We start from the raw sequence: 17,083 nt of genomic DNA on the forward strand, positions 1-17,083 counted from the left end.
CCAAAAAAACAAAAATAGCCATATTGGTCTATGGTAAAATGAAAAACACAATCCAGTCAGGAATGGCTTTATTAGGTTCATCAAATAAAATGCCACAAAAGCATGCAAGTTTTTGAGTTCTCCAGAACTTTCCATGGCTAGGTCCCACATACATTAGTGGGTGGGAAAAGAAGCCAAGTGTAAGCATCTGGCCAGACGTTGCAAAATCAGCAATTAAACTCAGCCCCAAAGGGGAAACTGGAACTGTATTAGTAAATAAAAAAAGTGGGCCTCATGCTGTACAGTCTTCCTCATTCCCTTACATTTGCAATCTGATGAATGGTTGGGAGAAAGTGATCACAGAATTATAGAGTTGGAAGAGACCACAAGAGCCATCCAGCCCAACTCCCTGCCATGCAGGAACTCTCAATCAAAACACCCCAACAGATGGCCATTCAGCCTCTGTTTAAAGACCTCCAAAGAAGGAGACTCCACCACACTCTGAGGAATTGTGTTCCACTACCAAACAAATCTTACTGTCAGGAAGTTCCTCCTAATGTCTCTTTTCCTACAATTTACATCCACTGCTCTGAGTACTAGTCTCTGGAGCTACAGAAAACAAGCTCGATCCATCCTCAATATGACAGTGGAGGATAGGGAGACTAGATGTCTCATCCACAGGGTTGTCATGAGTCTGAAAGCAACAAAAGCTAGAGAAGAGTGCTAAGTATAGGGCGGACAGTGAAAAAGACAAACAAATGGGTCCTTGAAAAGATCAAGCCTGAAATCTCCTTGGAAGCCAAGATGAAGAAGCTGAGACTGTCACACTTTGGCCACATCATGCGAAAGCATGACTCATTAGAAAAGACATACTAAGAAAGGTGGAGGGTAGCAAAAAAAGACAAACACCGCTTGCCTGATGGCTAGACTCAATCAGGGAGGCCATGGATCTGAGCCTCCAGGACTTAGACAGAGCAATGGAGGATGGGGGGTCTTGGAGGGGGGTCTCACCCACAGGGCTGCTGTGTGTTGGGCTAATTTGAGGACAGTTAACAACAAAACAAACAAAAACTTGAGAAGAGTGCTAAAGGTAGCATTGACGTCCAAAAAGGCAAGCAAACAGATCCTAGAATAGATCAAGCCAGAAATCTCCCTGGAAGCCAAATTGACTGAATTGAGGCTCCAGTAATAACAAAAATCCATCAAACAGAGATACCTGTATTGGGCCAACCAAAATGCACAATATACATGTTGCAAGCTTTCAAAGCTTCACTAGCTTCTTCATCAGGCAAGGTGTTAAAAACCATAGAGGTGAGAAAAAATTTTTAAGATGTTATTCATAGGCATGCATTGTGATGTTTCTCTTCTTAGTTAAGATGGTATGGAGGCGCAAATCTTGCAGGCTGGCACCTCCTCCTTCTGGCCATGTGGCAACTGGGAGATTCTCAAAGTCCAAGAAATTTAACATCTGTTTGCAACACAAAAAAGATACTTCCTTTGGAATCCAGCATGTCTCCATCCTTTGTGAGGCGACATGCCCCTTTTGAATTGAGGCTGCCGTACTTCGGCCACATCATGAGAAGGCATGATTCATTAGAAAAGACAATAATGTTAGGAGAGGTAGAAGGTAGAAAGAGATAAAGGCCACATGCCATATGGCTGGACTCAATCAGGGAGGCCATGGGACCTGAATCTATAGGACCTAAGCAGAGCAATGGAGGATTGGGCAGGGTGGGTGGGTCTGGAGATGTCTTATCCTCTGGGTCACACAAAAGCTGGAGAAGAGTGCTGATGATATGGCGGACAGCCAAAAAGACAAACAAATGGGTCCTAGAACAGATCAAGCCTGAACTCTCCCTGAAGCCAAGATGAGGAAGCTGAGGCTCTTGCACTTTGGCCACATCATGAGAAGGCATGGATCATTAGAAAAGACAATCATGCTAGAAAAGGTGGAGGGTAGGAGAAAAAGAGAAAGAACATCTGCCAGGTGGAAAGACCCTGTTAGGGAGGTCAGAGGTCTGAATTTGCAAGACCTCAACAGAGCGTTGGAGCAATAGCAATAGCAGCTTCATTTCTATACTGTTTCATACCACCTAAGCAGCCTCTAAGTGGTTTACAATTGTAAGCTAATTACCCCCCAATAAACTGGGATACTCATTCAGTGACCTACAGGAGGATGCCAGGCTGAGTCAACCCTGAGCCCCTGGCTGAGATTGAACTGACAACCTTGTGGTTTGTGAGTGAGTGGCTGCACTACAGGTTTTTTATTTATTTCAATCTCTCTCTCTCTCCAGGCTCCTTCCCGTCAGACTTCTAACATGCTCTCATTTCCCCATTTCTGAAGAAACCTTCTCTTGACCCCTCCTCTTTGTCTAGCTATCATCCGATTTCTCTTCTTCCCTTTCTTTCTAAAGTTTTGGAATGGGTTGTTTATTCTCGCTGTCTTGAGTTTCTTGAAGCCAACTCCATTCTTGATCCCTTTCAGTCTGGTTTCCGCCCAAGGCATTCCACAGAGACAGCTTTCACTAAGATCTCCAATGACCTTTTACAGGCCAAGGCTAATGGCTTTTACTCTGTTCTCATCCGTCTTGATTTGTCTGCAGCCTTTGACACCGTTGATCACTGTCTCCTAGTTGACATACTCTCTGACCTTGGGTTCTCAGACTCTGTTCTCGACTGGTTTAGATCTTATTTGTCTGGCAGATCTTTTGCAGTGGTTGCAGGTGGTCAGACTTCTTCTCCTGTTCCCTTATCTGTTGGAGTTCCCCAGGGCTCTGTTCTGGGTCCCCTTCTGTTCTCTCTCTACACACTGTCCTTAGGAAAACTCATTAGCTTTTTTGGTTTTTCCTACCATCTGTATGCCGATGACACCCAGCTGTATCTTTCCACCCCTGACCTTTCTCCAAGGCTTGAACAGCAAGTTTCGTCTTGCCTCACAGCTGTCTCGCAGTGGATGCGCCATCGGTGTTTGAAGCTCAACATGTCCAAGACGGAGCTTCTTGTCTTTCCTCCTAAGCCCACCCTTCAACGCTCCTTTTCTGTCTCTGTGTACAACACTTCTATTCAACCAGTCCTGCAAGCCCGCAGTCTTGGTTTTATCTTTGATTCCTCTCTGTCGTGTATCCCTCAGATCCAGACCACAGCCAAGGCTTGTAGATTCTTTTTGTACAATATTGCCAAAATCCGACCATATCTCTCCGCCTCTACTGCCAAGATCCTGGTCCATGCCCTAGTGACCTCACGACTTGATACTGTAACATCCTCCTGGCTGAGCTTCCTCTTTCTCACCTCCGTCCTTTAATCTCTGTCCAGCATTCAGCTGCATGCATTATCACTACTGCCCAGAGCTCTGACCATATCTCTCCTGTCTTGGCATCCCTTCACTGGCTCCCTCTCCCTTTCCGCATTCAGTATAAGTTCCTGCTGTCAACATTTAAAGCCCTCCATGGTCTGGCCCCTCCTTACTTATCAGACCTTCTTTCTCCTCACCTTCCCACCAGGGTCCTCCGTTCTGGTAGTCAAGGTCTGCTGTCTCAGCCCAGGATTTCCTCTGCCCCATCCCGGATTCGTCCCTTTTCACTTGCTGCCCCTCACTCCTGGAACCTTCTTCCCCCACAAGCAAGAGCCATCATTTCTTTAACCAGCTTCAAAATGGAGTTGAAAACCATCCTGTTCAAAGAAGCCTTCCCAGGGATTGCATAATTGTCGCTTACTATTTGAGGTTCTTTTGGTGCCTGTTTATCGAACCATTTCCTGTATTGCTATGTATTGTATATGTATTATCCTACTTGAGAGTATGTATTTTCCCTGGATGAAGATTAACCTTCCATTTTGAAGCCAAGCCCTCCCTCCAGTCCATCTGCCTTGGTCCAGGCCTCGGAGGTAGAGAGGAACTGCTGGACCTCTTACCCTTTCCCGCCACCACTCCCTTCTCCTTCTGTGTCATGTCTTTTTAGATTGTAAGCCCAAGGGCAGGGAACCGTCTAACTAAAAAGATTGCATGTACAGCGCTGTGTAAATTTACAGCGCTTCATAAATAAAGGTTAATAATAATAATAATAATAATAATAATAATAATAATTTATTTTTATTCCCAGGATTATATCCTGCCTTTCTCCATAATGGGATTTGATGCATGTTGCAATATTCGTAAAAGACAAAGCTAAAACACTGATTATAAAGTTTTTTTAAAAAAAATAAATAATACCAAGCTTAAAACATAGGTTAAAAACAACAATGGCATTTATCATACGGGAGGGAAGTGCCCAAATCCCTTGGATAAATGGGGCGTAAATCCGGGAAGATTCTGCAAAAGTAGGATTTTCAGACCACATCCCCCAACGTCGCCATTATCCTGGACCTTACCCCTGAATTAAAATCCGTGTTTTGTCCCCTTTGGGCTACTTTTGACTTGAGGGGAAATCCCGAAGAGGCACATTTTGGCCACTTTAATTGCGGGTTTAAGTCCAGGATAATCATAGAATCATCGAGTTGGAAGAGACCACAAGGGCCATCCAGTCCAACCCCTTGCAGATTAGAAAGCTGGGCCAAAGCTAACAAAATGAAATTCAATATGAAGAAATGTAAGGTACTGCGCTTAGGGCAGAAAAATGAAATGCAGAGATATAGGATGAGAGACACCTCGCTTAAAGAGACTACATGTGAAAGGGATCTAGGAGTCCAAGTAGACCACAAGTTGAACATGAGTCAACAGTGCAATGCGGCTGCTAACAAGGCCAATGCAATTTTAGGCTGCATCAATAGAAGTATAGTGTCTAAATCAAGGGAAGTAATAGTGCCACTTTATTCTGCTTTGGCCAGGCCCCACCTGGAATACTGAGTCCAGTTCTGGACACCACAATTCAAAAAGGATGTTGAGAAACTGGAGTGACGTTTGGGGGAAGCAATCCTGATTTTGCAGTATATTCCTGGATTTAATTCCTTTTTATTCACAGGTGATAAACTCCATAGTTAAAACAGTAACAACCATGAAAACAGTGGTAAACCAGCACACCATACCGTGTTTCCCTGAAAATAAGACACTGTTTTATATTTATTTTTCCTTAAGAATACACACTATGGGTTATTTTCAGGGGAAGTCTTATTTTAAGTATGATACAACAATCTACATTTATTCAAATATGATTAAGTCTTCTTCTGGAATATCGTCATAACTCTCCAAACTCGGATTTCCATCCTGATTTCTTGCGACTCCATTTCCTTTAGAACCATTGGTCCCAATTTTTCTTCTCCCTTCCTGCTCCCTTCCGTTCTGCACCAGGCCTATCACTATGTCTTATTTTTGAGGTATGGCTTATATTGCGCTAATGCTTAGAAATCCTGCAATGGCTTATTTTATGGGTATGTCTTCTTTTTGGGGAAATGGGGTATATTATTCAAGGAAAATTCACCCACTAAGCCACCTGGGCTCCAGGGGTCTTGGCGATGTCTCACCCACAGAGTTGGCCAGAGCCGGATAGATGACTAGGCAGAGCAATGCAGGACAAGGAGGCCTTGGAGGGGGGTCTTGCCCAAAGGGGTTGCCTGGAGGGCAGCTCATCCACCAGGAGCCCTGGGGGCGCAGTGGTTAAATGCCTGTACTACAGCCACTCACTCACAAACCACAAGGTTGTGAGTTCAATGCCAGACAGGGGCTCAGGGGCAACTCAGGCTTCCATCCTTCCAAGGTTGGGGGTAATTAGCTTACAGTTGTAAACCGCTTAGGCGGTATATAAATGAAACTGCTATTGAGATATATATATATATATATATATATATATATATATATATATACATACTGTACCAAGCAAGGAAAGGGGAAAGGCCTTGGGGCTGCAGCTGCAAACAAAAGGCAGTGGAAGAGGCAGTGAGGAGGACCCCTCCCTGCAGCCCCCCAATGGCCCCACACTCAAAGGCCCGCCCAAGCCCCTTCTCCCCATTGCAAGCCAAGCCAAGCCAAGCCCCCGCCCCATCTCTTCCCTGCAAGCCAGTTACCTGAGCAAGCTCCAGCCCACAGAGACGCCCAAGGAGAGCATGGAGGGGCCAAGGGCAGAGAGAGACAACGGAGGAGGGAGCAAGCTTGTTGCAACCTCTTCAGAGCCTTCCGGGTCTTTGGTCTCTCGGGGGGGGGGGAGGAGGAGGAGGAGGAGGAGCAGAGCAGGAGGAAGAAGCAAGCGCCCCGCGCGCGCGCACTCTGCCCTGTTCTGGCAGCCTCCCTCCCTCCCTCCCTCCCTCTTCTGCGCGCGCTCTGGCTCAGGCTCAGGCTCGCCCCCGCTGCTGCCAGCCACAAACAAGGGCTGCAAGGGAAGGGAAGGCAGGAGGCTCGCCTCTCCTCAGGCCAGGGCTGGACCCAGTTCGCACGCTCCCCGGAGGAAGAGGAGGCTCCGGAGGGGAAAGGAGGCCCCCTTCTCCAGCCACAGCATCCTTCCTGACTGCCCCCATTTGCCTCTGCGCGCCTGGGAGGTAAGGCTTGCCTCTGGTTGCCCTCCCTTCTTGGGCAGGGTGCTGCTGCTGCTGCTGCTGCTCTTGCTGGCTGTTAAAGCGGGTTCGTTCCTCTGCAGGGAGGATGAGGCAGAGGGGTGGCTTGGGTGGGTGAGAGGGGAAGCCGAAGAGGTGCCCTTCTCAGTTCTTGGAAGGGAGGATGTAGCATGGTTCAAGGCATCCCTGACTGTCTGAGGTCGCATCCGCACTGCAGGACTATTCACCCGGTCTGAGACTGCTTCAACTGGCGCCCAGCTATGGAATTCTGGGAATGGTAGCTTGGTGCCACAATAAGCTACCATTTCCAGAATTTCATAGCAGGTCGTCAGGACAGTTAAAGCGGTCTCAAACCGGGTTAGTCCTGTGGTGCAGATGCAACCTCAAGATGCCTTGAACCATCCTTCATTTCTTCTGTTATCATTACATCCCTTTATGATATATGAAATGCTAGTGGTCTCAAACCAGATTAGTCCTGCAGTGCCGATGCAGCTCCCCCAGGTCAGGCACCTTTGTGTCTCTAGAAAGTGTGTGCTTATGTGTTGAGGGGGATGAACGCAACCAGGTGGGTTGTGATGGTGTTGCATCCTTCCCCCATCCCTTGTAGAATAAAGATATACTGTAATAAACAATCAATTCCTTGGACAGATAAAAAAAGGCTGCAGGACCTGAGGTAGACACTTTGGCCGCATTGAATCCCTGTGTTGGGAGAAAGGCGGGATATAAGAAAATATAATAATAATAATAATAATAATAATAGACACATCCCAGTGGAGAATATGGAGCTGGGTGAGTGAAGCCAGGTTGCCTTGGCGTGTGCCATTTCTCCTGGGTATATATATGTGTGCATGTGTGTCTATTTGTGTGTGTTGTCGACGTGTAACACGACACTCCCCCCCCTTGCCTTCCCTGCGCCTTGATCCCTAAAGCTGTCAACCTGCCAAAGGGCTTTGGAGAGTGCATCTGTTCCTGGCGCCTTCTACTGTGGAGTCGATGAGGTTTTCAAAAGCACACTCCCCAGGAGTGACACTTCAGATATTGGGTTGGCTGGTTACATAACTGCATCAAGTGTATGGGGAATATAGATAAAATGTATGCCAGTACAGACATTGTGCATCTTTCTTTGTCCATCAGCGTCGGCGTCCAAGTGGGCCGGGCCACACTGAAAACAAAATTCACACTTTATTCTGTGACAACACTTGTGTTTCTCCGTCAGCGAGATGTTCGTCACCATCGCATTTGGCACTCTAAACAAAACCACTTTTTGTCTTTTCAGCATCGCTGTTGGGATATTCACAGGAGTGCTTTTTTCCAGAACAAAAGTGGGAAAGGTTTGTCAGGAGGAGCTGCCAGCCTATGAAGCAGGACTGAAATACTGTACATTACTCTTTTTTTTTCTTTAAAGTTATATAATTTCTAACAGGGAAGATGCTGAATGCGAAATGAAGCTCTGAGTCAGTAGTGTGTCACTAATGACAAGTTTGCATTGAGGTCACCATGTTATGATTTTTGTTCTGTGTTAGGAGAAGGCTATGTATTTTTTTTTAATTTGGGGTTGTTCATTTTAATGAAAAAGCGGGTTTTCAAATTAGCAGTGTCATAGTGTTTTTTAACATGCCGAGTTATTTTAACATGTATAGCTTATTTTAAACATGATCCATACAGTGGCAGCTGGTGAATGTTGGAAGTGGTGTGGTTGCTGTTTGCTGGTATGTGTCTCCATTGAGTACAATTTATTTAATGTGTATGATCACAAATAATCCTCATCAGCATGATGCCTGTGTGGAGTATATGTGTGTACTGATGTAGGGTAGCAAAAAGCTTGATTTTTGGGTTAGAGGAAGATACAGAGAAAGGAACTCAGTGTATTTTGGACTAGGACAAATCATTTGCTTTTTTCTGAATTCCCAAAATAGCAAAGACAAGAAATGAAGAATGGGCTTTCCGCTCACAATTACATTAAAATCCAAAAGGTGGTAGAATGTATGCCATGGGATACTTCAGTACGTACCAATTTTATCCTAACCAAAGACCAGTAGCCAATCTTTCACTCTTATTGCACCATCTGCACACCATCTGCAAGTTATGGGATGATGTACTCATCTCAAATTAAACGGTGACGTCTACTAGGCCACAGAAGTGAGTGAAGAACCCACTTCTGAAATACAAAAGCTAACTATTCTCACAATGCTTCTTTGGCACAGATTGCAAATCACAGATCCCTTGTAAGGTAAAGAAATATTGTGGTAGTCCTTACAATACCAAATCTAATGTTGACAAAATGAGTTGGATAAGTACATGTACTTTGTGGAAAGCTTTGGTTCTTAGTTATAAGCTTTGAGATGGTATATTGGTTTGAGTGTTGGACTACGACTCTGGAGACCAGGGTTTGAATCTCAGTTTGACCATGTAAACCGACTGGGGGACCTTGGACAAGTCATACTCTCCCAGTCTCAGGATGGCAGTGGTGAACCCCCTCTGAAGAAACATACAGAGAAAACCTATAATAGGTTTGTTTGCCTTAGGGTCACCATAAGTTGGAAACGACTTGAAGGCACACAAGAGCAACAACTAAATAAGCTTTACCTGAAAGCTATATTCAGGACAATCTGACCCTCATCTATTAGCTTTTGGTTGTCTTGTAAACACAGTTCAAAGTGTTTTATTCAAAGTCATGTGGAGCCTGGATACTTCAGAGAATATCATTCTGCCTGTAGAGAAGAGGACTTGAACACTAAGCCTTCCTCATCATTTGCTGTGCTGGTTACCACTGCTGAGACTTGAAGTCCAACAACCTAGGAAACACATGTGTTCTGCTCCTACTGTATACAGCTTTCTTTCTCAGACACACTTTTCCAGTTCTTTCAGTTTTATGACAGCTAGGAAACGGTCCTCTCTGGTTTTGGTCTCCTATGTCTTGTTTGAAGCAGATCTTAATATCATTCAAGAGCTAAAGCAAAGAGCCAAAGCAAGAGCTAAAGCAAAGGGCTTTTTAATTTTCCAGGCTCTTAACCTCTCATGTGTTTCTTATTTCTGTTGTGATTGTTTTTAGTGCTGCCTTTTACTTTTATAAATTGTCTAATTGATGATTCCTGTTTTTTAAAACAAGGTGTTAGGAAGGTCAGTAGATATTTTAATTAAAATAAGATACAGACTTTGTAAAGACAACGTCGCCTAGTGGTTTAAGTGTTCGATTCCCCACTTGGCCATGAAACCCACTGGTTGACCTTGGCAAGTTACATGCTCTCAGCCTCAGGGAAGGCAGTGGCAAATGTCCTATGAACAAATCTTGCCAAGAAAACCCCATGATTTGCCTTAAGGTTGCCATAAGTCAGAAATGACTTGAAGGCACACAACAACAGCATAGACATATTTTAATTAAATGAAATAAATATAAATGTTAACATAATCCAAAATACAGCCTAATTTTACACCAGAGTTGGACAACTTCTGTCCTTCCAGATGTTTTTGGGTTGCAGTTCCCACCAGCTCCTGGGCACGGTAGAAACGACCTTGTTTGACTCCACTTTAACTGCCGTGGCTCAATGCTATGGAATTCTGGGAACTGTAGTTTGTTGTGGCACCAGAGCAGAGCTTTGTGGACTTTACTAGGAGCTCTGGTTTACAACAAACTACAGTTCCCAACATTCCATAGCGCTGAGCCATGGTAGTTAAAATGGTGTCAAAACAGATTATTTCTGTAATTTGGATGCAGCCCTAGTGCAATCAGTCATAGTGGTAGAAGATGGAAGTTTGAATTCATTAACATGTGGAGGCCTCAAGTTGTCCACACTTGTGTGAGACTCTCTGGCTGGTTTGTTTTCTTTTGTGAAAAGGCTGATCACAATTACAGTATTAACCAAAAGTTTCAAGTTAGAATTACCTTTTCAGCTACATTCACTTCTCAGCCCTGAGATTTTTTTCAGCATTAAATTAAAATGAGGGGGGCATTTAGCATATGTAGTTTGCCCATTATTTCCCCTCCTCCCTGCCTGAAAACCTGGTTTTAGGCAAATTTGAAAGGTATTAACAGCCCAGTTTGATCCCACCTTACTCCCTCCAGAGCACTTCATGCCAGAACCTCAGGAGGGCTTCATATCAGAACCTTTTCCTCTATTGTGTAACATAGCTCCAGCATAAAATTCTGACTTGACACATAATCATAAACAGCTTCTCTATACTGCAGACAGGAAATATGCAAAAGACAGGGAAGGATAGACCTGCTGTCCCTACTGCTCTGGTTATAGATTACAACCGAGCAAAGTCCACAAAGCTTGGGAAATTTGTTTCTGGACCAGAATCAGTCCCTGGTTGAAGAATTCTGGGAGCTGTCATCTGTAAAAGTAACGTTTCCAAGTTTTGTGCTTCCATGCTTAGTTATGTAATGGTGAATACTCACAAATTCAGATAGGCAGGAGGTGGTACCAGTGCCAACAATATCAGCAGGGTCCTGGCAGTGTGGAAAACAGAAGATAAGACATGGAATGGAAGCAGAAATCCAGAAAATCCAGAAACTAAAGAATAAAACTGAGAGGATCCAAAAAGCAACATCAAAGTAGTTATTCTCATAATCTTCTTTCCACATGCAAAGTATCCAAGAGCTAACTGGCATGGCCTGTATGAAGATGCTCATGCTTTTTCTTTTAAATGTGACAGTTGCACTATGTTCTTGCACTGAGAGGCAGGTTCTAGCAGCTCAGGTGTTCTCCTAGGCTAGAGACAGTAATAATGGGAAGGCACAGGGCCAACTTCCAGTCTTGATTCAGGCCAGTTTTCAGGACAGAAACAGACTTGGTTGGATTGGTGGATGACCATCCAGAAGGAATTATTGTGCCTGGCAGTGGACAGGAAAAATATAACACTGTTAATTGTTCTGGATCTCCTTCCAGTATTTGATACATCATCCATTGTATTGTTCTGGATTATTTGACTGGATCAAGTTTAGGTGGGTCTGTTATCTCCTTACTGGCCAGCCTTATATGGTTGTGCTTTTGTTCTGCCTCATGGTTTCTTGGATACTTCAGGATTCCATCTTGTCCATCCATTATGTTATTTAGCAATTAAATTGCTGGTAGTACAGGTTGCAGATGGCACACTACGCTACTTCTGGTTTCGTCTACTAATACTAATCCAAGGGAGGCTGTAGGAATCCTGGATAGGTACTTAGAGGTGTTTTAAGAGTGGATCAAGGAAAACAAACTGAATCTTAATCCAGACAAGACAGAAGTACTTTGGGTAGAGAAATGGGCTGGTATGGATGAAGAGATGAGGAGCAAGCCTTTAATTTGGAAATCATTCTATCTTTCTGGGTGGCGGATCAGTAGAAGCAGTAATCAAGAGTGTCTTTTACCAACTTGGGTAAATCAACCAATTTTAAATGAAGGATGTGCACCTCAGTTATATATGCATTAATTACAACCGAATTAGATAACTGCAATACATTATGTGTGGGGTTGCCTTTGAAGATGATTTAGAAACTTTTACAGAAATATGGTTGCTTTTGTCTTTGTTAGTGATAAATAGATAATAATAGATCAATTGTGGAAAAGCTGCATTGGTTGCCAATGCATTTCAGTGTTCAAAGTACTGGTGTTGACAGCACTGAGCAGTTTGGGTTCAAATTATTTGAATGGGTTTTTTGAAAACACCTGTAGGAAACTATCCAGACCTCCAGTTCATTTTTAGAGGCACTGCTCTCTAACTTGAGTTTAATATCAGTGGAGTTAGCAGTCATGAAGTACAGAGAAAGAGAGAGAGAGAGTACTTAGTGGTGGCTCCTACCTTCTGGAATTCCCAGCTATGAAGTACATGTTTGGCTTCTTCTGTTATTGATTTTAAGAGGGTTTAGAAACAAACCACTTGTCTCTGGCTTTTAAATGAAAAGATTTTAGTGTATTGATTTTTGTTGCTATCACAGCTTTGAATGGTATTGTACTTTCACTGTATTTTATTATGTTCTAACTGGTGTATTTTAAAGTTATTTACATTTAAGTTTAATAATTTGTTGACAAATTAAACTTTACTGTTTTATATTTTAAACTGCCTTTGGGAAGATTACAGTTCTAAAAGGTGGCTGAAATATATGTTGAATATAAATAAAGGCATCAAGGCAATTGACTGAAACTTCTAGAAGTCTGAGCCTTAAACAAAACACCAAGGAAGAAAGAAGATTTGGCACTATAAATTCCCTGTTTTCACCTTTACTGTTGAATTCTGAAAGAGGAAAGTCAGTAGCAAAAATGGATGCAATATTCTTTGATCACATTGTTTTTTAAATATTGGGGTCACAGAACCCAGAAGGTCAACAGTCCTTACTAGTCTCTGCGGTATTCATAATTAAATCTTCTAACTTTAAATAGCATGGAGAAACGTTTCTGTTGAAATCCTTTCTGAAGAATTGTGCATTATGAGTTTTAACAGTCACAAAAAGCCTTTGGGGAGGAATGAATTTTAAGAGCAAAGTTGGGGTTCTTTGCATTTTCTAGGCACTAATTGGATTGCTTTTCCTTTTCTGATTCAGGGGAGGTTAACAAATCTTGAAAATGTCTTCTGTCAAACACCTTGTATATGCTGTCATCCATTTCTTGCGAGAACAGAGTCAGATGGATACATTTACTTCAGATGAACAAGAAAGCTTGGAAGGTTTGTGTTGACTGCAAAGCATGATAGCTGATGGAAGTGTTGGTGTTAAATGTGTGAAAATCAAGAGGGAAGTGTTAATGCTATCTGTGTTTGTTTTTCTTCAGTGATGGCAGTTTTCCAGCTGTTGTTCTGAGGAACCCTGGAGTTCCTTAGATACTTAATGGAGACTTTGTATTAGAAAATCAGCAACAACATACATAATGGCAGCTTGTCCAACACTACCAGTTTCTTCCTGCAGTATGTACTTCCAGGAAGTTCTGGGTCGTTTCTCCCCCACCCCCCATATATGTTTAGTTCATGTAGATCAATAGAGAGCCCCAATAGGCAGTTCCACAAAGCTTAGGTGTGCTTAGTAACCAATAAGTCTTCCTTACCAGTGGGAAGGCCCACTTTCTTGCTTCTTAGTCTACAGTGCCAATTCTTTTTCATTCTCCATGATTATACTAAAGGCTCAAGGATGAAAAAGAAAGAGGTACTCAAGGAAGAGGTATATTTAGAATAAAAATGTTCTCAAGAGGCAGGCCTAGGAGTAGATATGATTTCACTAGGCACCTTGAAGGGATTGGCTTCTGATGGAACAACTTACTACTTTCCCTAAAAACCCTATATGCAAGGATGATGTACTTGGTTCTCTGATGCTCTTTGAAACACTATGTGCAGAAATCTGTAACTCGTTTAAAGGACATGTGGTGAAAACTTATAGTTAGTTGACATGCACAGTATATGGGAATGGTCTTGGTGGAGATAGGAAGCAGATTTCAGGATTAAAATTTTAGATAGTGATTTTGCATCTGGTTTTCCCCTTATCCCCCTTTTAGATCTAGATCTGCTCTTACTAGGGAAAAGATCCGGAAAATTAACAATAAATGGATCTCAGTCCTCCTAGGTTAGCCAGAGTGGTTAAAAATGTGCCAACATGTTAGCAAAGTTGCGGTTCATTAGGCAGCTATTTGCATATATGGCAAGCATGTCCAACCATTCAGAACTTCTGGTCTGAAATACTGGATCAAAACACAGCCATCACAAAGCAAAAAGTGAACTGTTGCAGGGATCTTTTATTACTCTTTGTTTATCAACAATAATAAACAAAGATGTCATCACACTCTGCTTGGCTCCCATAAGATAACAGCTAAAAATTGGACAGAAGCTAATTTATCCATGGTTGATGGGTGGGCAAAAATCTGGGATTCACCCCTCATGGAGAAATTGTCACATACTGTATATACTCATGTATAAGTCTAGAAATTTTAGTCAAAAAGTTGACCCCAAAAACCTAGGTCAGCTTACCCATGGGTCAATGTAAATACTATTCTTTAACTCTTATTAAAAAGGGAACCATCCCCTGATTAAAGGCAAGAGTGCAATCTGTCCTGGAAGCACTGACCTCCCTCTATTCTCTCTTCCATCCAGTGTGAGCCAAAATCGTTATGCCTGCCATAATTTTGTAGGTTCTTTGTTTTCCTTTGCTTCATCATTTAGGTCCTTTGTTGCACGAACCTAAGTTTTACCCTCGACTTATCCAAGGGTCATATCAAAATCCATAATTTTGCCCCCAAAACATGCCCTCGACATATACATGAGGTTGACTTATAGTCGAGTATATACGGTAATATAATGTAAGAGCAGCTAAAATTTTATTCAAGACTGGTTTCCCTTCATAGACTGTGTCAACAACAGTAGAGCCTCTTTTGTACACCCACCTCCTCTTCAACTGGCCTTTTAGAAGGACTTGCACTCTATTTAATGCCAGAGTATGAAATGCAAGAAATGTTATTCTTTGTTCAACCTTTTATTGATAAACTTTTACATGTGATCGCACCCCATTTGTTATGTTGTTTGATTGTTTAATTTTATTATGTTTGTTTGTTGTTAATGAATTTACAAATTATAATAAAAGCATAAGAAAGAGGGACTAGATTTGCCTTTTGGTGATAAGGGGATTTTTGCTGGGTGTTGCTCCTACTAATTGCAATTAGTTATTATACTGTGGTGTTTCTCACTTGGGATTTAGAACTGAGAGGGGGTGGTGGCATAGTCATGGTGCAATACAGAGCTGGTGTTAGGCCAACAGTAATCCAGATCTGACATACAGAGAGAGAGAGAGAGAGAGAGAGAGAGAGAGAGAGATTGAGTCTCCCTTATCAAAAATGCTTGGGACCAGAAGTGCTTTGGATTTCAGATTTTGAAATCGTTACATATACCCATAGCATCTGGGGGCAGCAGATTAATTTACGGTAAGCCATATGTCCAACAGCCTTGTCCTTCAATACCTCTCTGCTGCTTCCAGCCCCCAAGCCCACCAATCTGTTACTTCAGACATCAATCTTACTCTGCCTAATGACAGGACTGGCCCTGTTTCTTGACCATCTGATTGAGGTGGAATAGGCATCTGTCTGAACTAATTAGTTCATTAATGCATCTAGTAAATCGAAACTAGTATTAACATGTTCTTAAGAAATGACATTGAGTGTTACTGTCAGTTGATATAACAAGGAAGCTCTGAAAGTCTGTAGATTTTGGGATGTAATGGGATGAAATATTTTTCCCAACCAGGCTTGCAAAGAGGCAAAACTACAGTACTTCACTACAGCTTAGTAGATAAAGAGGATTCAGATAAATATCTTGTCTCAAAAGATTGTACTAAATGCCTCCTATGGAACTGACAGCCTTACCTTTCTGATTTTAGCTTTTATGGCTTATCATATAAACCCTCATTGTAATAGCTATCACTTTTTTGCTTTTACATTAAAAAGAGGCTTTATACAATAATATTAAAATTAGTATGAATGCATGTTACACTGGAAAGTATTTGTTAAAGTCAGCCTTCCATATCCATGGATTCAAGCATCCACATCTTGAAAATATTCAAAAAATATATAAATTCCAAGAAACAAATCTTGATTGTGTTATTTTATATAAGGATCATCATTTTACTTTCCATTGTGTTTAATGGGACTTGAACAATCACAGATTTTGGTATCTACAGGGGTAGGTGAGTCCTGGAACTAAACCACAGTGAATACCAAGGGCCCACTGTATTTCATATAGAAAATTTGAAGGTTGTAAATTAATTTAGAGATGAATTACCATAAGCTGCTGTGAAGAAGGAACAGCCATATTCTTATTTGCCATCATAAAGTACTTTCAGTGAAATAGCAACTCAAATTTATATTTAGCTGGAGGCAGAGAATATTGACTGGTTAAATTCATAAATATTTACTGATAGATCAGGCCTCTGACTAGATTCAGCAGTTGAGGTGTGTGTCTGTGGGGGGTGTAGTTAACAGAGAGAAGGCAGTTCTTTACTAATTACAGGCTGTGTCTTGGTGACTCGTTGTAGAGATTTGTTCATTGACATCTACCCTTGGTTTCTTATAACTTCTTACTCATATTCAGGCCTGTCCACCAGAGTTGGTTGTAGGGTTTTGTTGCTCACTTGTTCTGATTCTTTTTCTGAGATAAATTTAATGTGTTTTTAAAAAAGCAAAAGACTCACTCAGGAGGATCTAGATTTTTTTTTTTTTTTAAAAGTCTGTTTTGTGAACTAATTTTATATCACATACTAATCATGGGGGATGCAGTGGCTCAAGTGGTTAAGATGCTGACTCTGTTGATTGCAAGATGAGCAAGTTGGTAGTTCGTGACCCGGGTGCCGCATGATGGGGTGAGCTCCTGTCACTAGTCCCAGCTTCTGCCAACCTACCAGTTCGAAAGCATGCAAATGCAAGTACAGTGAGCCTGTGCCATACGTGGGCTCGTTATAGGTGGCTTTCAGCTTATGCTGAAGCTGCCTGAGAAAGGGGAGAATGAGCGGTGCGTGTGCACGGCCACGCAGCGAGCACAAGCCCCATCATATACATTGGGGCGTGGGAATGGCGTGCACAACAGCAGGGTGAGCATGAGCCCCATTGGACATAATGGGGCTTGAGCATATGTGCATTTTGCTTTATGCGGGGGGGGGGAGTCCAGAACGGTTCCCCCGCTT

The 17,083-nt window shown here is 42.5% G+C and overlaps 2 protein-coding genes across 4 annotated transcripts in view; one reads left to right on the plus strand and one right to left on the minus strand.

Moving 5' to 3' along the window:
- The window catches only part of NLN (neurolysin), a 46,998-nt gene extending 40,935 nt beyond the window's left edge, over nucleotides 1-6,063 (minus strand). For all 3 annotated transcript variants that reach the window (XR_016277755.1, XR_016277756.1, XM_089495046.1), the window contains exon 1: nucleotides 5,974-6,063. Coding sequence is in view for 1 of the 3 variants with exons in the window: in XM_089495046.1 (XP_089351172.1) it covers nucleotides 5,974-6,014 (41 nt within the window). In the remaining 2 variants the exon portion in view is untranslated. The remainder of the gene's footprint in view (nucleotides 1-5,973) is intronic.
- A 179-nt stretch (nucleotides 6,064-6,242) lies between these two features.
- The window catches only part of SGTB (small glutamine rich tetratricopeptide repeat co-chaperone beta), a 29,961-nt gene continuing 19,120 nt past the window's right edge, over nucleotides 6,243-17,083 (plus strand). Inside the window, exons 1-2 of the mRNA XM_089495099.1 lie at nucleotides 6,243-6,441; nucleotides 12,977-13,098. Of these exons, the coding sequence (XP_089351225.1) occupies nucleotides 12,999-13,098 (100 nt within the window). The 5' untranslated portion in view covers nucleotides 6,243-6,441; nucleotides 12,977-12,998. The remainder of the gene's footprint in view (nucleotides 6,442-12,976; nucleotides 13,099-17,083) is intronic.

Source organism: Sceloporus occidentalis, unplaced genomic scaffold (genome assembly GCF_023333645.1).
Source record: "Sceloporus occidentalis isolate IW3139 unplaced genomic scaffold, rSceOcc1.0.p SCAF_1, whole genome shotgun sequence".
Lineage (NCBI taxonomy): Eukaryota > Metazoa > Chordata > Lepidosauria > Squamata > Phrynosomatidae > Sceloporus > Sceloporus occidentalis.